The sequence below is a fragment of the Nelumbo nucifera genome, chromosome 2, assembly GCF_055504915.1.
Source record: "Nelumbo nucifera cultivar China Antique chromosome 2, China Antique-T2T, whole genome shotgun sequence".
Taxonomy (NCBI): Eukaryota; Viridiplantae; Streptophyta; class Magnoliopsida; order Proteales; family Nelumbonaceae; genus Nelumbo; species Nelumbo nucifera.
The window spans coordinates 29208275-29229774 of NC_142650.1; the positions used below are offsets into that span (position 1 = coordinate 29208275).

The 21500-nt window shown below is 44.6% G+C and overlaps 1 protein-coding gene across 2 annotated transcripts; it reads right to left on the bottom strand.

Annotated features, from left to right (window-relative positions):
* Positions 1-10040: 10040 nt before the first annotated feature.
* On the bottom strand, positions 10041-18754 carry LOC104588590 (protein PHOX1-like). 2 transcript variants are annotated; one of them, XM_088899450.1, is made up of 4 exons: positions 15876-18754; positions 15535-15771; positions 13042-13247; positions 10041-12850 (listed from the first exon to the last, which is right to left on the bottom strand). In XM_088899450.1, exons 1-2 carry the CDS (start codon positions 17833-17835, stop codon positions 15623-15625), a joined length of 2109 nt encoding a protein of 702 aa, XP_088755576.1. In that variant the 5' UTR covers positions 17836-18754; the 3' UTR covers positions 10041-12850; positions 13042-13247; positions 15535-15622. The 2 variants fall into 2 exon arrangements, with proteins under 2 accessions (XP_088755576.1, XP_010244885.1); XM_010246583.3 differs by lacking the exon at positions 10041-12850 and having other exon boundaries at positions 12876-13247.
* Between the last annotated feature and the right edge of the window lie 2746 nt (positions 18755-21500).

Below are 21500 nucleotides of genomic sequence, written 5' to 3' on the forward strand. Positions count from 1 at the left end.
TTATGCTGGTTAATGCACAACGTCCAATCCCCCAAATTCTCCTTCTGAATCCAATCTGTTGTGATCTATATGTCTCCTTCCGCTTTAATACATAAATAATCTAATATATTGGAAGCAAGGATTAAGGTATCAATACGATGTTAGGGACTCTTTCGAGGGAGCCTGCCTCCTGAATGAGAGAGAGAGAGAGAGATTGTATTCCCAAATCGATAATCCCCTCCTAGCTTCCTTTCCTTATTTATATACTGCTGTTATAATTCTATTATACTTGCCTCTTCACTTGTCTAGTTTGTTAGTTTGTTTGTTCTAGTGGTTGGTTGTTAGTTACATTCTTTAAAGGTTGGCATGGCCTTTTCTTGTACACTTGTATTCCCTTTATTTGCGTCTCAACAGTCCCTCCTCCCTTGAAAGCGACCTTGCCCTCAAGGTCAAGATGTAGAAATCTATTCTATAAATCCAAGTAAGGTTCCCAAGTTGCATCCTCAATTGGGAGACCTGACCATACCACCAATGCCTCTGGTTCGATATGATTCCCTTTGCGTATCCACCTGAAATATATTCCTTAGGTTCTTAGAAGATCACTAAGAACTTCTGAAGTAGCTGCTGTAGTTGTGTGCGGCCTTCTTCGGATATGCTTCCTTGGGCTAGAATGGGGCCGTTCCCGTGGGAGTCTATCTGCATTAATATGGTGTGGGCTGGGTTTGCTACCTGTTTCCTTAGGGAGGCGAGACTAATGGGTCCTGGACCCTTGGATAGCTGCCCTTGAATATGCACCTGTGAGCTGCCCACTTGAAAATCCATGGTGAGGCAGGCCCAATCACATATCACCGGCCCTAGTTACCTTAACCATTGGACTCCGAGAACTACATCTACTCCACTAATTTCCAGGGGGTGCAGATCTACACCGAACTCATGTCCTTGTATCTTCATCTTTAATTTTGTGCATGTACTGTTGCATACCAGGTTGCTCCCATTAGCTACGTGCACCCGAAAGGTTGTACATGGTTGGACCGGAATCCCTAGTTGTCTGACCAATGTTTGGGTAATGAAATTGAGAGTGCTACCACTGTCTATCAGAACTGACACATGGCGCCCTTGTACCAGTCTGGTTACTCTCATAGTTTGAGAAGAAGCAAGACCGGTCAAGGCTTGCAGGGATACTTCCGGGTATTCCTTTGTCCATTGCCCCCATTCTTGGTTGTCCATTGGCTCTTCAATGTCTGTTGATTGCTCGACATATTTGGTTTCAAGTTAAAGGAAGAAAACTTGAGGGATCTTACAGCAATGACCCGACTCGAATTTGTCTCCACATGCATAACAAAGGCCCTTTTCCCGTCGGGCTTGCATCTTAGCCCAAGTTAACCTCTGGGCTGAGTTGGGGCATAAACCAAAGTTGGCGTCCTTGCCTGTGATTCCTACTCCTGATCTGGGCTCCGGTTTACCCAAGATACATGGTTATGGGTTCGATATACCTAGTATGATCGCAGCTCCTAGAGGTTGATTAATCCTTCTTGCCCAATTCAGTTTGTCTTCATGTAGTCGAGCTAATGTTGCTGCTTCAAGAACGGTGGTGGGTTGCATGGCTTTTACCTCTAGCCGCAATTCTTCCCCGAGTCCACCAACAAAATTGCCAACAAGCACGTTTTCTGGCCAGCCTTGCACGCACACAGCTAATCTTTCAAACGCCATTTGATAATCTTGGACGGAGCCGGTCTGTTGTAGATTAGCAAGGCTTTCATCATAGTTCTCAAAGGCCGAGACTCCAAATCGCATGGTTAAGGCGTCAGTGAAGTTTTCCCATGTGGCTCTTGGATGCCGTCGCCGATACCACTGGTACTAGACGATCGCCTCTCCTTCCAGGTGTGCCGAAGCTAATGGAACACGATCAGGTCCCTGTGTGTCGTGGTAATCGAAGTATCTTTCTATTCGCAGAAGCTAGGATGTGGGATCTCCCCCTGCGAAGATGGGAAACTCGATTCTTGTTGTTCTTGATCCACTTCGATGACTGGTGTCACTACGCTCTTCCTGATTCGGCGCAGGTGGTGCCTGTGTCAGTCGTTCAAGCAAGGATGCAAAGCTTTCTTTGGTTTCTTTGACATCAGCCGATATTCTTTGCATTTCTCCTTCCATGTTGTCGACTCTGTTCTCCATTGCGGATGACCTTGTGCTTGGCATCTTGGCTTTGATACCAACTTGTTAGGGACTACCTAACTCAGGGAATCTTTCGAGGGAGCCTGCCTCTTGAATGAGAGAGAGAGAAAGAGAGAGAGAGAGAGAGAGAGAGAGAGAGAGAGAGAGAGAGAGAGATTGTATTCCCAAATCGATAATCCCCTCCTAGCTTCCTTTCCTTAATTATATACTGTTGTTACAATTCTGTTATACCCGCCTCTCCACTTGTCCAGTTTGCTAGTTTGTTCTAGTGGTTGGCTGTTAGTTACATTCTTTAAAGGCTGGCGTGGCCTTTTTTTGTACACTTGTATTCCCTTTATTTGTGTCTCAACATACGGGGTGCATCGTATCCGTATCCATGATTATAGATATAGGATACGCTACAACTGGATACATATCCCATGAATCGTGTGTATCGGCACGATACGCCTCTATATCGGTCCATATCAAACATGGATACGGTCTGATACACATTGATACAGAGGCGTATCTATGTTTAATTTGACAAAACTTTACATTGACTACTTTTGGATTGTTTTTCATCTTTAATACAAGTTAAAAAATAGTATTATGAAAACTGAAATAAATAATTTAACATATAATTTTTCCAAAAAATTTAATAAAACAAAAAATTATAAAAATAATATATTTCATCTACCTTAGATGATTTATATATTTTATGTTACACATAATTATATGTTAAAAATGAAAACATGGTTATTATTTGAAAAAAAAATAGAGTTATTATATAAAAATACTAAATATATAAAATTTACCAACAAAATTAATGGAAAATAGAAAATTTATTTGTTTTATTTTACAATTATGTGTAAAATAAAAACATTATATGTTAAAAATGAAAACATATTTATTATTTAAAAAATAGTTGTTATTTAAATAAAAATACTAAACTAATAAATATTCCCAAAAATTAATAAAAAATGAAATTATAATTATAAAATTGAAAGAGTGATAATTATTGTACAATGTTTGGATGTTCTAGAGTCCCGGTATTGTTTATTGTAATATTTCTCTTTGTATAACCAATTGAAGTATGCATTTCTTATGTGTTTATATCTTATTCATAGATAATTCAACTTTTGGTTTAGTATTATTAATATATCTATGTTATTTGTATGCATTTCCCTAACGTATCCAAGCATTTCTATATCTTTTGTTCGTATCTGATGAGGGGCGATTTGGCCCGACCTACTAATAGGCAGACACGTGGGCGCGAGCAGCTGACAAGATGATGACAAGGCACTCCTTGCCACCTCGACAAGACAAGCCACCTTGAGTACCTTGGGCACCTCGGCCAGGATCGAGGACCGAGTAGCTCATTATGGTCCGACCTGCCGAGGTGACACGTAGCAGACTTCTAGAAGCAAGCCAACTATCTCCGAGCTATTTGGGATCATGCCGCACAGATATATTACGAAGTCCACCTTTTGGTGCAGAACAGACTCCTAACAGCGCGGGCTGAGGATCTCGGAGGTGTTTCGTGAGACCCACGACAACTCACCTATATAAGAGCATCTACCCCAGTGACACAAGGTACGTGCGATCATTTGCTCACTAGCCTACTTGCTTACAGCTCGCACACATTGAGTATTGACTTAAGCATTAGAGTGACCACAACGGGTAAGCCACCCTAGGTCCTCTAATCCAAGTTTTCTTGTAGTTTGACCGCCCAGCTAAGCATCCGATGTTCGATCTGCCCTCCAACTAGGAGCATTCAGATCGTGCACCATTAGTATCAATATCCGTATCCGTATCCGTATCCATATCCATATCCAACTTATCTGATACGATACCTGATACCAATACTTTGATCCTTGATTGGAAGGCTGAATTTAGGTTCCTATGGCAAAGATAGTAGCTCTGTCCTATTTTATCTATCAAAAATATTTCCATAATTACATAATTTGGATGATTTTTACACTTCTTTCAAAACAAGCTGATGTAGCGCGATCCGGTCACTCCTAGCTAGCACTCACGTGGCTCCTGAAAGATACCTGAGACGAAGAAGAAGAAGAATCCCTTGGGGGTTTGCCTGACGGGGACCCTCCGATGCTTAAGTTAGTACTCTGTATAAGCAAGGAGAAGGTAAAAGCTAAGAGTGCAGATAGTGCGTTATCACTATACTCGAAAGATTAGGAGTCTCTAGAAGAAGTTTCTCTTCTGCCTTGAGGGCTTTTATAGGGGCATTCATGTCAGGTCAAGCATAACCGCCACTGGACTCCTGCCACAGCAGTTACCTGCCAGGGCTGCGCAGGTGGCCGTTGTGACATATTTCTCGCCCGGGTGAGTGACACGTCTTCAAAGTGGCAGGCACGTCTCCGCCTGTTGAGAGACGTGGACGCAGACTGTCGAAAGGACAGGGATTGTGCCGTCAGTAAGGGACGTGGCGCAGTCTGATCGGTAGGACCTGTCAGGTAGAAGCTTCCTGAGGAGTGCTCACGCGGCTCTTTCGCGAGCTACTTTGCAGTGAGCTCGGAATACTTCAAGATTACCCTTAATAGGATTGGTCCTTGGGATGACTTGTCTGCTTGGGAGCTCGAGTGAGCTAGTTCCCCTAGCTCGTGAGCTAAAGTTGCCTCGGAGTGTCCCTTCAAAGGTAGCTCGGGGAACCCGAAGCCCGTGTTGTGGCGAGCTCCTCCTTTTGTGAGCTACAATGTAGCGAGCTGCTTTATGGGCCCGTCACTTGGTTGCACTAGGCTACAATGTTGAGCTGTCGCTCGTGTTGAGTCAGTGTCCAAGTGTTACCGTTTCATAGGTCGGGTCAAATCGTCCTCCATCAACTGCCCCCCACTCCTTGAGCTGAGAGTATTGCCTTAGCGCGAGGAGTTCATGAAGCGTGATGGACTGATTTGACTGAAATTCAAACTTGATTGACTATTCACATTAAATGCATTTGCGGGAATTAAGAGATTTTCTGACTTTCCTGACTTTTTGGATTCCGAAAACGTGCTGAAGTGGCTCTTAACTCTAGGCATCATGCGGTCGTCATTACCTTAATCGTGAAAGACGTGCCGCCAATCACCTTCAGTTTTCAGAAGGCGTGCGGTCAGTGCGCCTGCGAGCCGTTGGATCTGCTTTGATCTGGGCCGTTGATTTAGAGGTGTGGAGACTATAAATAGAAGGGCCCTTTGGGCCTCATTTTCTCTCATGCCATCTTGCTGTCTTTGGATTTTGAGGTCACGCATTCATCTAGTCTACCCGAGTTCCTCAGTTTACTTCGTTTCATCTCTTCTAGTGAGTCCCAATCGCTGTCTACCATGTCTGGGTACCCATACCAAACCTACCACCGGGGCGATAACCAGGACGACGATGCTCCCTCGAGCTCGGGGGGAGCTTGGGAGCAGGTCCCGGAGGCTCGGGAGGCCTCTGGTGATGTAGCATCTACCTCTCAGGGGAGGGAGCCTAACACTTTTGGTCCTTCCTCCATGACGGTGGAGAGACTCAGGTCTCTAATCCGCTACTTTTGCCTCCCTGGGGACCTGGCCTACAACCTCTCCACTGGCAACTTCCCTTGGGAGCATGGTCCCAATGACATAGTTATCTTCCAGGAACAGCTCGAGGCTGGCCTACGTCTCCCCCTGCACCCCTTGATAGTGGAGGTGCTAAACCATTTTAACATTACTATCGATCAGCTTCATCCCAACGCCATTCGAAACATGGTCGGGACTATATCTTTGTGTCATGAGTATTGTCTTCCCTTGGACCTTGAAATTTTTGTTTCTATTCTTTGTATAAAGAATGCCGCTCCCGGGGTTCCATCAGAGAGGCGCTTTTACTACCTCTCCCCCCGCCGTGGCTATAAGCTCTTGTATGAGCTACTGAATAAGATTCCCGCTTGGAAGCGGGATTACTTTGTGGTCTATAACCCTGAGGGGTGGCCCTTCCCAACCTCTTGGAGGGGCACCATCCAGGATCCTAGGGCCGAGCTGGACCCTGAAATTCGGAAAACGATGCTGTCTTGGGCACCGGTAGGCTTCCTCTGTTCGGACTACTTGGTTGAGGAGAAGCTCGTGCAGGCCGGCCTAAGCCCGGGTAGGTTGTCCTTTTAGGTCACGTAGTTTTTGTCACGACATTGTGTTCATATGCACATATAACTCATTCTTACCGAGCTAACACTGACTTCTTCTTGGCAGCCATCATGTCTAGTATCGACTCGCGTCGTTTTCTCTCGAAGCAACCAGAGGCGCAGAGTGAAGAGGTCGCGCCCCGACCAGACTCCCACTTCTGGGGGCACTAAGTTTGAGTCTGGTGGACCAGACTTTGTTTCTCCACCGCCTGAAGTTCCACCGACCCCATCTGAAGGAGGCACCGGAGAGGGTGGCCTCCCGAGTCAAGGGGTGGTTCCTCCTGGTCCTTCCCGTCCATTCCCCTACCCGCAGTTCCCGATAGGGAACTGGGAGGGGGTCAATGACTACATCGTGGCTGGGCGGAAGAGCCGAAGGGCGACCTGTCATGAGGAGGTAGCTAGGTGGGGGGAGATGGAGCCCAAGGCGCACGCCGCGTTTGCCGCCTCCCACTACATGGTGGTAAGTAGTCCTTCTCTTCTTCTCATTATTTCCTTTCTTTTGTTGTTTTCTGACCTTAGTCCCTTGTTATGTAGGTGAACACCGCCATCCACGCCATGGCCCTCCAGACTAACATCCACTCCGGCGACGCTCGTAATCAAAGGGCCCTCGTTCAGAAGCTCTAGGGCGAGCTCGACCAGGCCCGAGGTGAGCTCCTTCACACTCGCAAGGGGAGCGAGCCCAGGAGCTACTTGTCCGTGACCAGGAGGGGCACATCGCCAGGCTTTCCGAAGAGAGCATGCGCTATAGGGAGGAGTCGTTGAGGGTGGTAGCGGAGAGGGAGCTCCTTCGCCAACAGGTTCGGGACTTGGAGTCTACACTTCTGGACCGAATTTGGAACTTCGACACCATGGTGGAGGTCGAGCGAGAGAAGGCAGTCTGGGACTTCAAGGACTCCCAGGAGTATCACGACCTCCAAGTGGAGTATGGCTCGAGTTCGTACCGCTCCGGATTCAAGCTCTTCCGCTGGTTGGTCCGAAAGAAGTTCTCCGGGCTCAACCTCGACGGCATCACCATGAAGGGCCTGGCTCTCGAGACGGCGGACCAGGCGGAGGAGGAAGAGCCTGACTCCCCAGAGGACGAGGACGAGGACGAGGTGGAGGAGGTGAACCCTTGAGGCTGGCGGCTCAGTTTTTCCGTTCTTCTGACTGATCACTGGTGGTTCCCGGGTGCCAGAACCCGGTCTTCAGAGATCTTCTTGGGCGGTTGTGCCCCTTTTTTATCTCTTGTTGAACTTTCTCGAGCTGTTTAGCTTGGTTTTTTTTTTGTAATGGCAATGAAATTTCTTTTTTTGCTAAGTATGGTGTGCTTTTTTATTTTTTGCTAACGCGATCTTGTCGCTCGAGCTATTAGAGTTGCATACTCAAAATAGGATTTTTCGGTAATCGTTATCCCGAACTATCCCTTAGCGTTTAAGGCATCTCCATGGTATGTCGCGAAGTAGTTACCGTGTGTGCCCGGACTGTGTGTTTGTAGGTTGTACCTTACTTGGTCCAACCGATGTACTGAGACGAGCCATGCTTCGTAGGGTTCGGACCCGAGCTGCTTATGCCTCTGATACTTCATACCTTGCCTTTATCGATGAATTGGCTAAGCCTTTCATAGTGCCGAGGTCTTAGTTATCTCGGTGTTTTAGCCCTTAGGCTGAGGGGGTGACTTATAGTCTGCCCTTGAAGTTTGCCCATGCCATAGAGGCGACTGGGTCTTGTTGTGCCGAGGTCGTGTTAGCTCGACATTTAGCTCGGCATTTTGGCCCTTAGGTTTTGAGAGTGACTCATGGTCTACTCAATTGTTACAGGTAAAATTGCCTTAAGTTGACAATATTCCATGCCCGAGGTACTTATTTCCCTTCCAGGGTTTCGAGCTCATATGTTCCTTCCCCGAGCACCCGTTTAACTCGGTAGGGCCCTTCCCAATTCGGTCCGAGCTTGCCAGTGCCGGGCTCAGGTACCATAACTTTACGAAGGACCAGGTCGCCGACGCGGAGATTCCGCTTCCTGACCCTTGCATTATAGTACCGAGCTACTCTTTGTTGGTAAGCTGCAGTCCTGATATATGCGAGGTCCCTTACCTCGTCGAGTAGGTCGAGGTTGGTACGTAGCTCATCTTCACTTGCCTTGTCATCCTATGCTTCCAGTCGTAGCGAGGGAACCTCAATCTCAGCTGGGATGACTACCTCAGTGCCGTAGGTGAGGTTGAAGGGATTCTCTCCTGTGGCGGTCTTCTCTGTGGTTCGATAAGCCCATAGAACACTGGGTAGTTCATCCACTCACAATCCTTTAGCTCGGTCCAATCGTGCCTTTAGTCCACGGAGGATGGCTCTGTTCTTGGCACCAGTCTTGGAATTTGATGTCCTCGAACTGCTTGCCGTTGTCAGAAATCAATACCCGAGGTAATCCGAAGCGGCACACGATGTTCTTCCAAAATAACATCCTCCCACCTGTTGTTGGCGGGAATGGCCCGAGTAGATCGATGCCCCATTGTGCAGAGGGCCACGGGCTGGTGAGATATTTGAGGTCGGCAGCGGGTTGGTGGTGAATATTGGCATGCCTCTAACATTTGTCACATTTTCTAACGAGCTCAATAGCATCTGTCTTCATTGTTGGTCAATAATACCCCTATCGAAGTGCCTTCTGGGCGAGGGCTTTGCCCTCCAAGTGTCCACCGCACAATCCCTCATGAGTGTTGCAGAGTACGAGCTCGGCTTCGGTAGGTCGCAAGCAACATAGGTAGGGGAGTGTGTAAGATCTCCGGTATAGCCGTTCGTTTATCATGACGTATTTGGCTGCCTGGCGCTGCACCCTTCTGGCTGCATTGCGATCTGCAGGGAGGGTCTTGCGTAGCAAGAAGCTCGCGAGCGGGTCAATCCAACTCAACTCTGTTTGAGCGACGGGAGCGACCTCCTCTGCCCCCCCGAGAATGCTAGGCCGAGGCAAGTCCTCTATGTACACGGTTCTCATGATGATGTCTCTAGTGCTGGCTAATCTAGACAGGGCGTCGGTCTCAGCGTTCTCCGACCTTGGGATTTGGCTGATAAAGTGTGACTGGAAGTTGAGCAGGGCCTCTCTGACTTTGGCTAAGTAGGCGATCATATTTGGTTCGCGAGTTTCGTACTCGCCGGTGACCTGGTTGACCACGAGCTAGGAGTCACTACAGATAACGATGTGCTTGGCTTTTATTTCTCTGGCTAGAGCTAGTCCAGCTATCAACGCCTCGTACTCCGCTTCATTGTTAGATGTCGCGAACTCGAAGCGTAGCGCGTACTCCAGTTTCGTGCCACTTGGGCCGTGCAGAACTATTTCGGCCCCGCTGCCCTGTTGGTTCGAGGAGCCATCTACGTGAAGGATCCAGGGCTCCTCATCCCAGCTCGCGCTTGTCCGAACTAGGAGAGATGCCACATTGGCTGCTACCTCACAGGGCTCGGACTCGACCGGCCTGGGAGCTTCGGTCTCACCCGAGCTGGGAGCCTCGTGCTCAACCGGCCTGGGCTGTCCGAGTCAACGAGTATGCGCCTGACCTCGAAGTCGTTGATTCTCAGCTTTATCACGAGTGCGTCATTGTGGGGGTAGTGGACCCCTCGCGCATCATCTTCCGTGAAGAAAATTGGCTCTTCTGTCCTCGGCCGCTTCGGAGGATTCTGTTCTTCCTGGGCGGCTTTACGAACTGATGTCCGAGCTGCTGCTAAGGTACAACCCGCGACGATCGAACCTCCCACTATCATGTGGATGGTGCCCCGAACCGGCCTCTCTTCTGGAGGCTGCCTTTGTGACTATTCGGCCGGCCTGCTGTTGAACTCGGGAGCCTCCTTACCGTGCTCCCTTGCCGATTTGTTTTATTATTATTATTATTATTATTTTGTACAAAGTTCCTTAAATATCCGCGACGGATGAGCTCCTCAAGCTCATCGCAGAGGTTTTTACAATTTTCGGTGCTATGACCGTGATCTCTGTGAAAGCTACAGTACAGGTTCTTATTTCTCTCATTGGGATTTCCCTTCAAACGGGGTGACCACTTCACATACGGGGCGTCCTTGATCGCCGTCAGGATTTCGACCCGCTTCACGCTCAGTGGGGTGTAATCAGTTTGGTCTGCTATAGGAGCTCGAAACAATTGACTCGGCTTTGCCCCCCGAGCTGCATCCTTTTTCTTTCGGTTGTCCCCTTGACTGGAAGGCTCTCCTTCCCTCTTCCTCTTTTCGGGTGCACCCTCGCCCTTTTGGTTGATCTCCTCTTCGGTGGCTATGAACCTGTCCGCTAGCTTAAGAAATTCGGTTATGGTCGCTGGTTGGTTGATGACCATGTGCCATTTGAACTCTTTGTGTGTCACACCTTTCTTGGCTGCTGCGAGGCGCACGGCGGGGTTCAAGTGCGGTATCTGCATGCAAGCGTCATTGAACCGCTTGACATAGCTCCGGATGGATTCTCCCTCTCTCTGCACTATGTTGAGGAGGCTTTCTTCAGTTTGCGGGCACCGCTTACTGGTAACGAAGTGGGATGTGAAGGCTTGCGCGAACTGCGCCCAACTTCTTATTGATCCGGGCACCAGGTTCCGGTACCATGTGCGGGCTACTCCTTTGAAAGTGGTGGAGAAGGGCCACGCACATGCACGACTCACTGGCTCTCGCTAGGTGCATCTGCGACTGGAAGACATCTACGTGATCATTTGGGTCGAACGACCCGTCGTACTTGTCAAGAGGGGGGAGCTTGAAGTCTTTAGGCATTGGGACTGCTAGGAGCTCGGGAGATAGGGGGGATTGAACTGAAAGTAGGGAAGCCTTGACTTCGGCCGAGCTTACCTCTTATTTGCCCCCGAGCTCGGGCAAGTCGCGGGTGGCCGATCGGCGAGCTCGGCGGCAGCGTCTCTGCTTCTTGGTGGGCTCGGCGTTTGTGCTGCTCACCTCTGTGCTATCAGGGATGGCGTGTGCAGGAAGTAGCTCAGGCCGCCGGTGATGACTGCGGACAGAGGGATCCTGCTTGGAGCCTACGACCAGAATCTCGAACCAGTTCTCTAGGAACGGGGGTATCGGGTTTGGAGGGCTGAGGCGACGTGGACTTGGTGAGCTGAGGTCCTTCTGACCTGACTGCCCGTGGCGAGGCCGGAGTAGCCGGTCTTTCTTGTCTGCCGCGGGAGGAGGCCTGGCTCCTTGGAGGGTTCTAGGGGGCCTCTCCTTGGCGAGAAAGGTGCTCCTCCTGACGGCGAGACCTAGCTCGCTGCGAGGCAGGGTGCCGAGGAGGGAGCTGCGATTGTTGAAGCTGAGGTTGAGGTAGCTGGGGAAATTGTTGTTGATACTGGTACTGGGAGACCTAGTGTAGCATATGATAGAGCTGAAACTGTTGGAACTGCTGCATTTGAGCCTACATGGCCCACATGCACTGCATCAAGTCTTCCAGTTGGTTCAGGCCGCCCGCCGGGGGCACAACCGAGGGTTCGGTGAAGGTTGCTCCGACTGTAGTAGGGAGCGGAGCGACGACGGGTGCCCCTGTAATAGGCACGTTCAAACTAGAGATCCCATCCGCTGAGAGGGGGACGGTAAACTGTCCGATGCAGACAGTAGGAAGCTGGGGCTGTTATCTGGAGTTATCCATCTCCGCGCTTCGTCCGATGTTGCTAGAGGAAGCCATGAGTGTTGAGTTTTTGAATAGTAAAGAGATGTGAGTTTAGAGAAAGGCTTTTCGAAGCGTTTCCCATAGATGGCGCCAAATGATGTAGCGCGATCCGGTCACTCCTAACTGGCACTCACGTGGCTCCTGAAAGATACCTGAGACGAAGAAGAAGAAGAATCCCTTGGGGGTTTGCCCGACGGGGACCCTCCGATGCTTAAGTTAGTACTCTGTATAAGCAAAGAGAAGGTAAAAGCTAAGAGTGTAGATAGCGCGCTATCACTATACTCAAAAGATTAGGAGTCTCTAGAAGAAGTTTCTCTTCTGCCTTGAGGGCTTTTATAGGGGCGTTCATGTCAGGTTGGGCATAACCGCCACTGGGCTCCTGCCACAACAGTTACCTACCAGGGCTGCGCAGGTGGCCGTTGTGACGTATTTCTCGCCCGGGTGATTGACACGTCTTCAAAGTGGCAGGCACGCCTCCGCCTGCTGAGAGACGTGGACGCAGACTGTCGAAAGGACAGGGACTGCGCCGTCAGTAAGGGACGTGGCGCAGTCTGATCGGTACGACCAGTCAGGTAGAATCTTCCTGAGGAGTGCTCACGCGGCTCTTTCGCGAGCTACTTTGCAGTGAGCTCGGAATACTTCAGGATTAGCCTTAATAGGATCGGTCCTTGGGATGACTTGTCTGCTTGGGAGCTCGGGCGAGCTAGTTCCCCTAGATCGCGAGCTAAAGTTGCCTCGGAGTGTCCCTTCAAAGGTAGCTCGGGGAACTCGGAGCCCGTGTTGTGGCGAGCTCCTCCTTTTGTGAGCTACAATGTAGCGAGCTGCTTTATGGGCCCGTCACTTGGTCGCACTAGGCTACAATGCTGAGCTGTCGCTCGTGCTGAGTCAGTGTCCACGTGTTACCGTTTCATAGGTTGGGTCAAATCGTCCTCCATCACAAGCGTTTGAAAATACTACAACTGAAGGAAATATTTTTCTTCCCAGAAATTCCTAAGAAACAAATAGAGCCATAATGAGGGTGAAAATAAAAACTGTTTTACACTACAATGAAATGAACTGAAAAAATTGCAAATTGGCAAATTGACAATACATGAATAAATTACAGAACTTTTGAACTAAAAGAGTCCATAAATCATTTATAAGATCTACTTCAAGAATAAATTACAAATCCAATCATCTACCTACTACTTGAAACTCTGTGAAGATGCAGAAACCAGAAAAAAGAAATTTCTGCTTCTTTATATGATCCTTGTGGTATGATATTCTCCCCAAAATAGAAAGTAATTGATACAACAGCTCCTTAGCTTGATGCAGAAAACTCCACTGCAAAACTTAAACCTTCTTTCCTTCACAAGTACTCAAATGACAGTCCAGGTAGCAAGGAGTTCTGCACACAATTGACAAAGAAAAATATATTTCACCCTAGCTATAAATGCTGAGAAGAAACTGACACTTGAATTTCAATCAAGGCATAGCAAACAATTCAAAAGCAAATAAACTTCAGGGAAAAAAGAATCAAATATGAATGGATTATTTTTATTTTTAGTCTTAAAGCACATTTGGAAAGTGCATGATAATTTAAATTGGATTTAAGCCTTAGAAAAACAAGCAAGTATGGATACATAATTGACCCAAAAGAGATTTGTCCTTTAACATGTTAAAGAAAGGATTGAGCTCCAAAGGACATTAAATGCTGCTCTACTAGGCAAGGTTCCAGTTTTCTCTTTTAATATGCTACAAGAATGGTTTCAACTATAATCTCATGACCTAAAGACACAAATCATGAACATCTGTCAAGTGTTGCAGCCATATTTAGGTAAAGAGTATTTAAATCTGTAGTTCTCCAAAGTACATATGACCATGCACCTCTATATCTCAAGAGATCCACTCGAGAGTTGTGAGGCTCTTATGCAAAAGGATACTAGAAAAAAGAGACTTTGATGCAATACTTCCCAAGTGATGAGAAGAAATAACTAAAACAGGAAGGATGCCCAGAAAAAATTGAGACAAAGTAGAAGGCATGCAAGGAGGAAGGCTATCATTCTGAATGAATATTGAAGTGCTTTCTTGACATTGAATAAATATTGAGAATTATCTGTAATTAATAATTAAATATTTAATTAGCTTTTCTCTAATTAATAATTATATGCAAAACTATGGAATTTCACCAAACATGCTAAAGGGAATTAGTAATAATGATGCAGTCCTCATCATGTTACTTAGGTCAATGCTTTTTTCTCTTAGGGATGGTCTAAGCACTTCAGTGGTAGAGATAGAAAGCTTAATCTTGTCATCTTCCAATCAGACCAAGATTATCTAATTCATTGATAAATCTATGGTTAGATATTCCAAAGAGAAAAGAAGAATGTATATCCATGGGAATTGCTAGTTTATGTTATGTTCTTTGAGGTTTCATGTAAGTGTAATCTTAAGAATTTACCCACTTATCTTTTAGATAAGAATTTAGCTTTAAGAAGGAAATCTCTATACTTGTTACTAATCTTTAAAATTTCATAACGTTAAAATTTGGTTAGTTCACATAGAATATTATACAGCTGTACACCAGGAAACCAATAGGAGGCTTCTGTGAGGAAGTTTCTCCAAATCTTGTTTATTACAAATATCTTTCTTTTGTTTCTTCTAAGAAAGTCTTGAAACATGCATTCCTATGGGGTGTAGACAATTATATCATTTGCTTTTTGATTATGAACACAATGTTACAGACAAGAAAAAAAAGGATTGAAAGTTGACATCTAAGATGAGATATAATGGACCAACTTGACCTTGGAAAAGGCTACTACTGTAGAAGAAAAGAATATGGTAACTCAGAAACTTCAAACACAAAGCATAGCAGATAAGAGTAAACAAGACAAGGATAGAAGATTGGACCAAGATGACAAATAGTTCCATGTTAGATTGAAACCTTCTGGAAATCATACAGAAGTAAAGAGGCAAAAATGTGATATCTGTGACCAGGACAAGCAGGTTACATTAAGCTTCTACAACAAGATATCCAGAAGGATGTAAAGTAGCAAACGAACATGCAAAAGTTTATCTCCAGAATCGTGAATAAAAACTGGGTTTTGATGTAAATGAGTGCAGGTCAATTGCCATACAAAAGTTTATAGATGTTTGCTACAAAATCCAAGTTGTTTACTTTGTTGTAGTGATCACAAGTATATCAATAACATAGCAGAAAAGAAAGGCTCATATAGGGCTTGTTGACCTAAATTAAAAGATGGCATCTTTCCAGCTGAATATGAAAAAATAAACAAATAGCAAAAGAATCCTGAGGAGGGGATCTGATCCTGGGCCTCACCATCTCAATAACTTAAAAAACAAGTATGAATATTTAGGTGCAGTGCCTATCAACTCCTTAAAAGTTAAAACCAATATTGCCTATCCCCTGTTTTCTTTTAGGAGTCATCATCATCTTCATCATCTAAGCCTTATCCCAGCCATACTGCATCAGCTACACGAATCCTGTTTTGCCATCTGTTCTGTTTTCCCTTTAGGGGGTATTATCTGTTAAATAAATCTAACCATGCATCTGATATAGACTGCACTTCCTAAACTAGATTCCCTTTGTGGAAACTAGGGTTACAGTCATGCCTACATAATGGTAGCAGAGGTATCTATATTTGAAAAAGAGGAAATGATGGAGACACAATTACCTAAGTCAGCATCAGTGCAGATTCCAGACAATGGAGGAGTGAATCTGAATCTTCCAATGTTCTATGCAATTTCAGTTCAGACCCTGATTCACATGCTCTCCAAGATATGATGAATATTTGGAACCCGCCGCCTAAATAATGGTTCCAAGTGGAAAGATGGAATGCCACTCTGCCATCTTTTAGCATCATACATCTCATTCCATGCCTGTATTATCTCATCAATTTTGAAACCCAAGCCTGTATTTAATGCAAAGAGGTCAAAATGTAAATTCATACTTTCTTAAACCAAAAAGGAAAGGAAAGAAAAAAGAGATCTGAGGTCACTAGACCGTCATACTTACCTTCCACTGCAGTTCCAATGGAACAATGATTCTTTATCATGATAGCAATGTCTGTTGGAGAAGCTCCTGCAAGTTCGAATTTTTCAACTGCAACCTCCAAGCATTCTTTCCAGACAGGAAGCCCTAATTTGAATTCAACAATAGATCGCTCATACAGAATTTTACCCCATAAAAGGTTTATTTGAGATCTCATGTTTGCAGCCTGCTCATCAGCTTCTGCTGATATATCTTTGAATGGTCCATCCAACCCCATTTTCTGCAATTGCACTCTGACCTTATTCTGTTTGGAAATTTTGTTCAGACGTTGCTCCTCCATCTGCTCCCACATCTGGAATCCCCGCTCCATGTTGTCCTCGGCATTGTTATAAAGATTTAGTACCTCTGCAGAAGGCCATGTCTCCAAATTAGCCTTAGTTCCAATTGCGTAACACCAAGAAAGTTTTGCTTGCTCAAACTGTTGCTGCCCGAGTGCAAGATGACCTTCAAAGAAGTCTGGTTTGATCATTAGAGCTTCTTCATATCTTTTTCCTGCTCTCACATATTCTTTTTGTGCCCACTCATAAGCAATTTTAACCTGGGCAAATACAGATTCTCTTGAAGCATCTTCGGTGAGGAACACCCTCTTCCTTGCTTTGGACATGTGAACATTTCCCCAGTTGAACAAGGCTAGAGCAGCCATCTCCTGGAACTTTTTCTCTGAAGTATCAAAAATGTCCTGCGCTTCTTCGCTTGTAACAGTGTCCTCCATAGCTTCTGAGCAAAGCTTTGTCCCAAGCTCATGAAGGTCCAAATATGCATTTGAATCAAACCCAACATGGTTCTTAAACAACTGAGAAAACTGGGCAATCCAATCATTCATATAAAAAGACCCTCTTTCTATTTCCCCTACTTTTCCTAAACTCCCATTGTCCAGAACATTATCTTTGTTTCTCTCAAGCCTATAGACCTTCCCATTACCTACACCGTCCAGTAATGGCTCTTGCTGGGGGCTGACTTCCACAATGTACAACCTGACCGCATCATGTGGTTCAGCTGATGCTTCAGCCCATCTCAGCCCTTCAGTAGTAGTGATAGTAACCAAGTCACCTTCTTTATCCTTGTATTTAATGAGAAAGGACTTTGAGCTTGAAAATCGCTTTCGGATTACGTCCCTGGCCTGCAGAATGCTGCATTTAGCTGGTAACTGAGCCCACCTTATGTCCTCCCCAAGTACCAATTTTACAGTCCTTGGGGGTTCTTTTTCCTTGGTATTACAAACAGTCTCCTCCACAACCACTTTATCTTCGACTTTCTTCTCCACAACCACTTCATCTTCAACTTTCTTCTCCACAACCTTGTCACTCTTCTTTTTCCCTTTCTCTTTAACTAATCTTCCTGGAGTAGGAGCACAAGGGGGTTCTTCAATCTGTTTTGGAGCCAGAACAACTCCCTCATCATCCATCCAGACACTACTTTTCTCAAGCATCTTCTTCACTCTTGCTGCAATTTCCAGCGCCATAAGGTTATTCGGTTCCTTGTTCAGAACAGCACCAGCATCTCTGAAGGCCAAATCCAGCCTATTCAGAGCTTCGTAACACCTCGCTCTTTTCAACAGAGCCTTACTGTAATTGGGGGAGACTTCAAGAGCTAAGTTGCACTCATTGATTGCTCGGGGGTACTCATCGATGCCCATCTGCATATAGCAAGCCGCCATGTTACTCCGAAGGTGGGCGACATCTATATGGCTTCTCGGAAGCAACCTAAGAGCCTTCTCATACTTCAACAAGGCTCCTTCGTGATCTCTCCTCTGGAACAGCTTGTTCCCCTCATCCTTCAGTTCCTGTGACATTGCGATGAAGATAACTGTGTCATTGTCATAGGCTTTGGAGCTCGGCTGTCCTGCTTTGCTCTGCTTCACATTTTCCTCGCCAGATTTCCCGCCTACCTGCTTCTTCTTCTTCTTCCCGACAGACTTCCCCATTGGAAACCCCAAGACAGAAGAAAGCAAACCCCAGAGTCCTTGTTTTATTTCTAAACAAATCCTTGCAGCTCCAACCCAATTACCTATCAAAGACCCTCACCCAACGAAGGTCGGTCTCTCCTCCGTTAGGACCGTGACAGAGCTTCTCTGCGAAATCCAATCCAAAACACAAACCCCCCGATTCTGTTTCAACGAAACAACCTCCAATACCCAAAAATCCGCCTTTGAAGCCCAAGTATTTCCCAATTTATCTGGAGAAAACTCTTCTGGTTCCAACTTTTTTTCTCACAACAAACACAGATTTTGACCAGAAAACTTCTTTAGAAGAGGAATTTACCGCCTACCAAAGCAATACTGTCCAGAAATCCTCTGTTTATCCACAGCGTCTATGGTTGCAGAAGAAGGAATGAGAACCAACCGTTTTCTGGTTGTTGTTAGGTTCCACAGCTTTAGCGTAAACGCCACCAAGAAGCTATACAAGAACCCAAGCTTTTTATTACCTTCACGAAAGGAATAGTTAGCGAAAAAGAGAAAAACACATCACGGAAGGAAACGGCGGTGGGGCCCTCGGCTCCGTGAACTCCAAGCTTCTTGGGACGTTTTCACGGCTGAAGACGATGCACAGAACTGGGAACGCGCCAACCACCAGCTTTTAGCCGGTGGACTGCCACATTCTCACCAGAAAGCGGTCACCGTCACACCGGTTGGTACAAGAGCAGAACTGGTCGTTAACGCATCTGGACTCTGGAGTCAACGGTGGAAAACGGCCAAGACAGATTGTACCATACACCAGAAATGTGTAGGCGGAGTACCTGATCTGAAGCTAAGGACAGTTGGATCGGAATCAACAAAAGGGTAGTGAGCCAAAAGAAGCCGTTGACATACAGAAAAGGGTACCCTACCAAGAACTAGATGGACGAGCAGACCAAGCTGGCACTCATATTGATTGAATCAGTGTTGTCAGAACCAGACTGGACCATACAGTTGAACCGTTGTCAGTTGATAATTTATTGGCTGAACTGCACGACTTTTTGGGCTTAGGGTTAGATTACCCCGGACCTAAAAATGATAATTTACTTTGATGTTGAATGAAGAAATATGTTAAAAATGAACATGGTATAAACGCAAATAATATGCTGGATGAATAGAATTGGAAAGAATAGGGTCAAATTCAGGAATAGTTGAAGTTGAAGTGGAAGGTGATAAAATGAGAGAAATTAGATTAACATACTTTAATCACGTGCATAAAAATGTATGCATACAAAACCATAAACCCCACAATCTATTGCAAGTTGAATGAGTGAAAAACAAAAAGGACATACCAAAAAAGACATGGATGACACTAATAATCGACCCCGTATAATTAGATAAGGTTCAATGATGATGATGATGACGACAAGAACAAGAACGATAAGTTTTATTTTGAGATGGACTTGATATTTATAAGACTGTACAGTGTATTTACACTGTTGTGTTGTGTATTGAGAATATCTCTATATTTATATTTTCTTTTTTATGGAAAAATATTTTCGATACAAGATTACAAAGTACTTTTTTAAAGTGTAAACACGGTTTTGTGAGCACTGAAGCTTTAGCTTCCCCCCCTTTACTCTCCACATCGCTCTTCTTGCCTACACGTTTGTCTATGAACTTTATATTATAACAGTAACATTTACTGCTGAAGACATGCCTTCTTCACATGGAGAGAACCATGGCATAGGGTATATTATAATAGTAACAATTAATGCTGAAGGCATGCCTTTGTAAATTAATGTGCCACATGAAGAGAACCTTATGCTCAGTTTGGAAAGAGTATATATATATATATACGGTGCAAAATACAGGGCTTTGCACTCTATATATTTATATTTATACTCTTTTAAAATTGAGACTTATATAGACAGTAGAGACTATAGAATGTGGATGGATAGAAAATGGTTTCTGCATAAAGCAAGAAATTGGAATTGTTTCTGCATAGCTTTGAAATCCAACATAGTATGCTCTGGAACCTGGATTCCTTAAATTGCTTAGGCCGTGTTTGGTTACAATGCAAATAAATTTGTACTGATGCAAAATAATGGCAATACAAATTATTTGAGTGTAAATTCTGATTTATTTTTGTTTCAAATTTTTGCTTATCTTATTTGGTTGTAGCATAAACGAAGTAAATTAAGACACGAATCAAAATAAAGTAAAACCACAAAATTAAATAACAATTTGCATCTTTTTTATTTGCATTCCCATGCATTTGTATTAGTGCAAATAAAATTGCACTGCAATCAAATACAGCCTTACCAAAAGCATTGCAACCAACACTGTTTGTAATTAAGGCTCAGTTTGAAAGGAGTACGAACACAAATATATACTGTACAAATACATATAAAATAATGCAAAATGCAAGATAATTAATTTTATTGTAAATGGACAATAACAAGTGGGAGAAGATATAAATCTGGGTTTTAAAAGCATTTGGGACATTCCAGTCATTTTAACGTACGACGAAATAGTTGAGGGCAATTTAGACATTTGAGATATTCAAAAGGTTTATAGTCATTTAACATATGAGGGCATTATTGGCATTTAAAGGGAAGCTTAAAAGTTCTAAATTGTGCAGTGCTTACGGTTCAGTTAATGGAACTGTGGGGTATTTTTTGAAACTGAACTAGTATTTTTGAAAACCCCTGAACCAAAAACAAATCAAATCAACCAGTTAATTGGTTGACCAGTTCCGGTTCTTTGGTTTTTTATATTTATAATATAATATATTTATCCGTCAGTTTTTTAGGCTAACAAAAAATCAAACTGTTCATTCAATTTTTTAAAAATACCGAACCGATTGGTTTGATAAACTGGATTTTCTCAGTTCAATTTGATTTTTTAGTGTTTTATGAGCACAACAACGCATGGATTTATCATTAAAAAACACCAAGAAAATGCAAAAGCCAAAAACAAATAGAAGACAGCTTTTGCTTATCTGATAAAACAACCGAAAATTATCCTTAAGGTAAAAGCTAAACTTTTTTTCTGAATAATTAAGGAGAAGCTAAACTTGAGACACCAAATCCAAATGGTTTCAACTTGGCTTTTAGGAAGAAAGGCCCCCAAATGCTCCGCAGATAAGATGAGACTTGCATGATGTACAGTGATCTGAAGTAACAAGTCTTAGGTTTTTATCAAAGATGAGAAATGCTCAGCTAATAAATCTGTTTACATGACACTGATCCAATAATGATTCAGTAGAAAATTTGGGATGGATCATATCATTCAAAACTCGAAAGTACCCAAAATAAAAAAGAGTTCAATTATTTATTGATGTATTGTGTAGCCACATGGTGAAATGTGTTTACAATTTGCTGTGCGGCAGACAAAGCCTTAGGCTTATTCGGCCACGCTGTAATGGCCCAGCACCTCTAATTAGTTGTTGACCAAAATGGATTGAAAGGAAACCATTTATCTAGGAGATCAGTCGTCATAGAAATTTGGGGACCCTAGATAAAATTCTTGGCCTTTAAACCGGAGGAAGGCATCATCATTTGCCTACATAACGTCTCTACTCACAGAACACCACTGTTGTGTATTGAGAATATGGACAAAGGAGATATTCCCAATGCGCAGCTGTAGTATTCGATGCATAAGAATGTGGGTAGCAGATCCGAGAGAAAGAT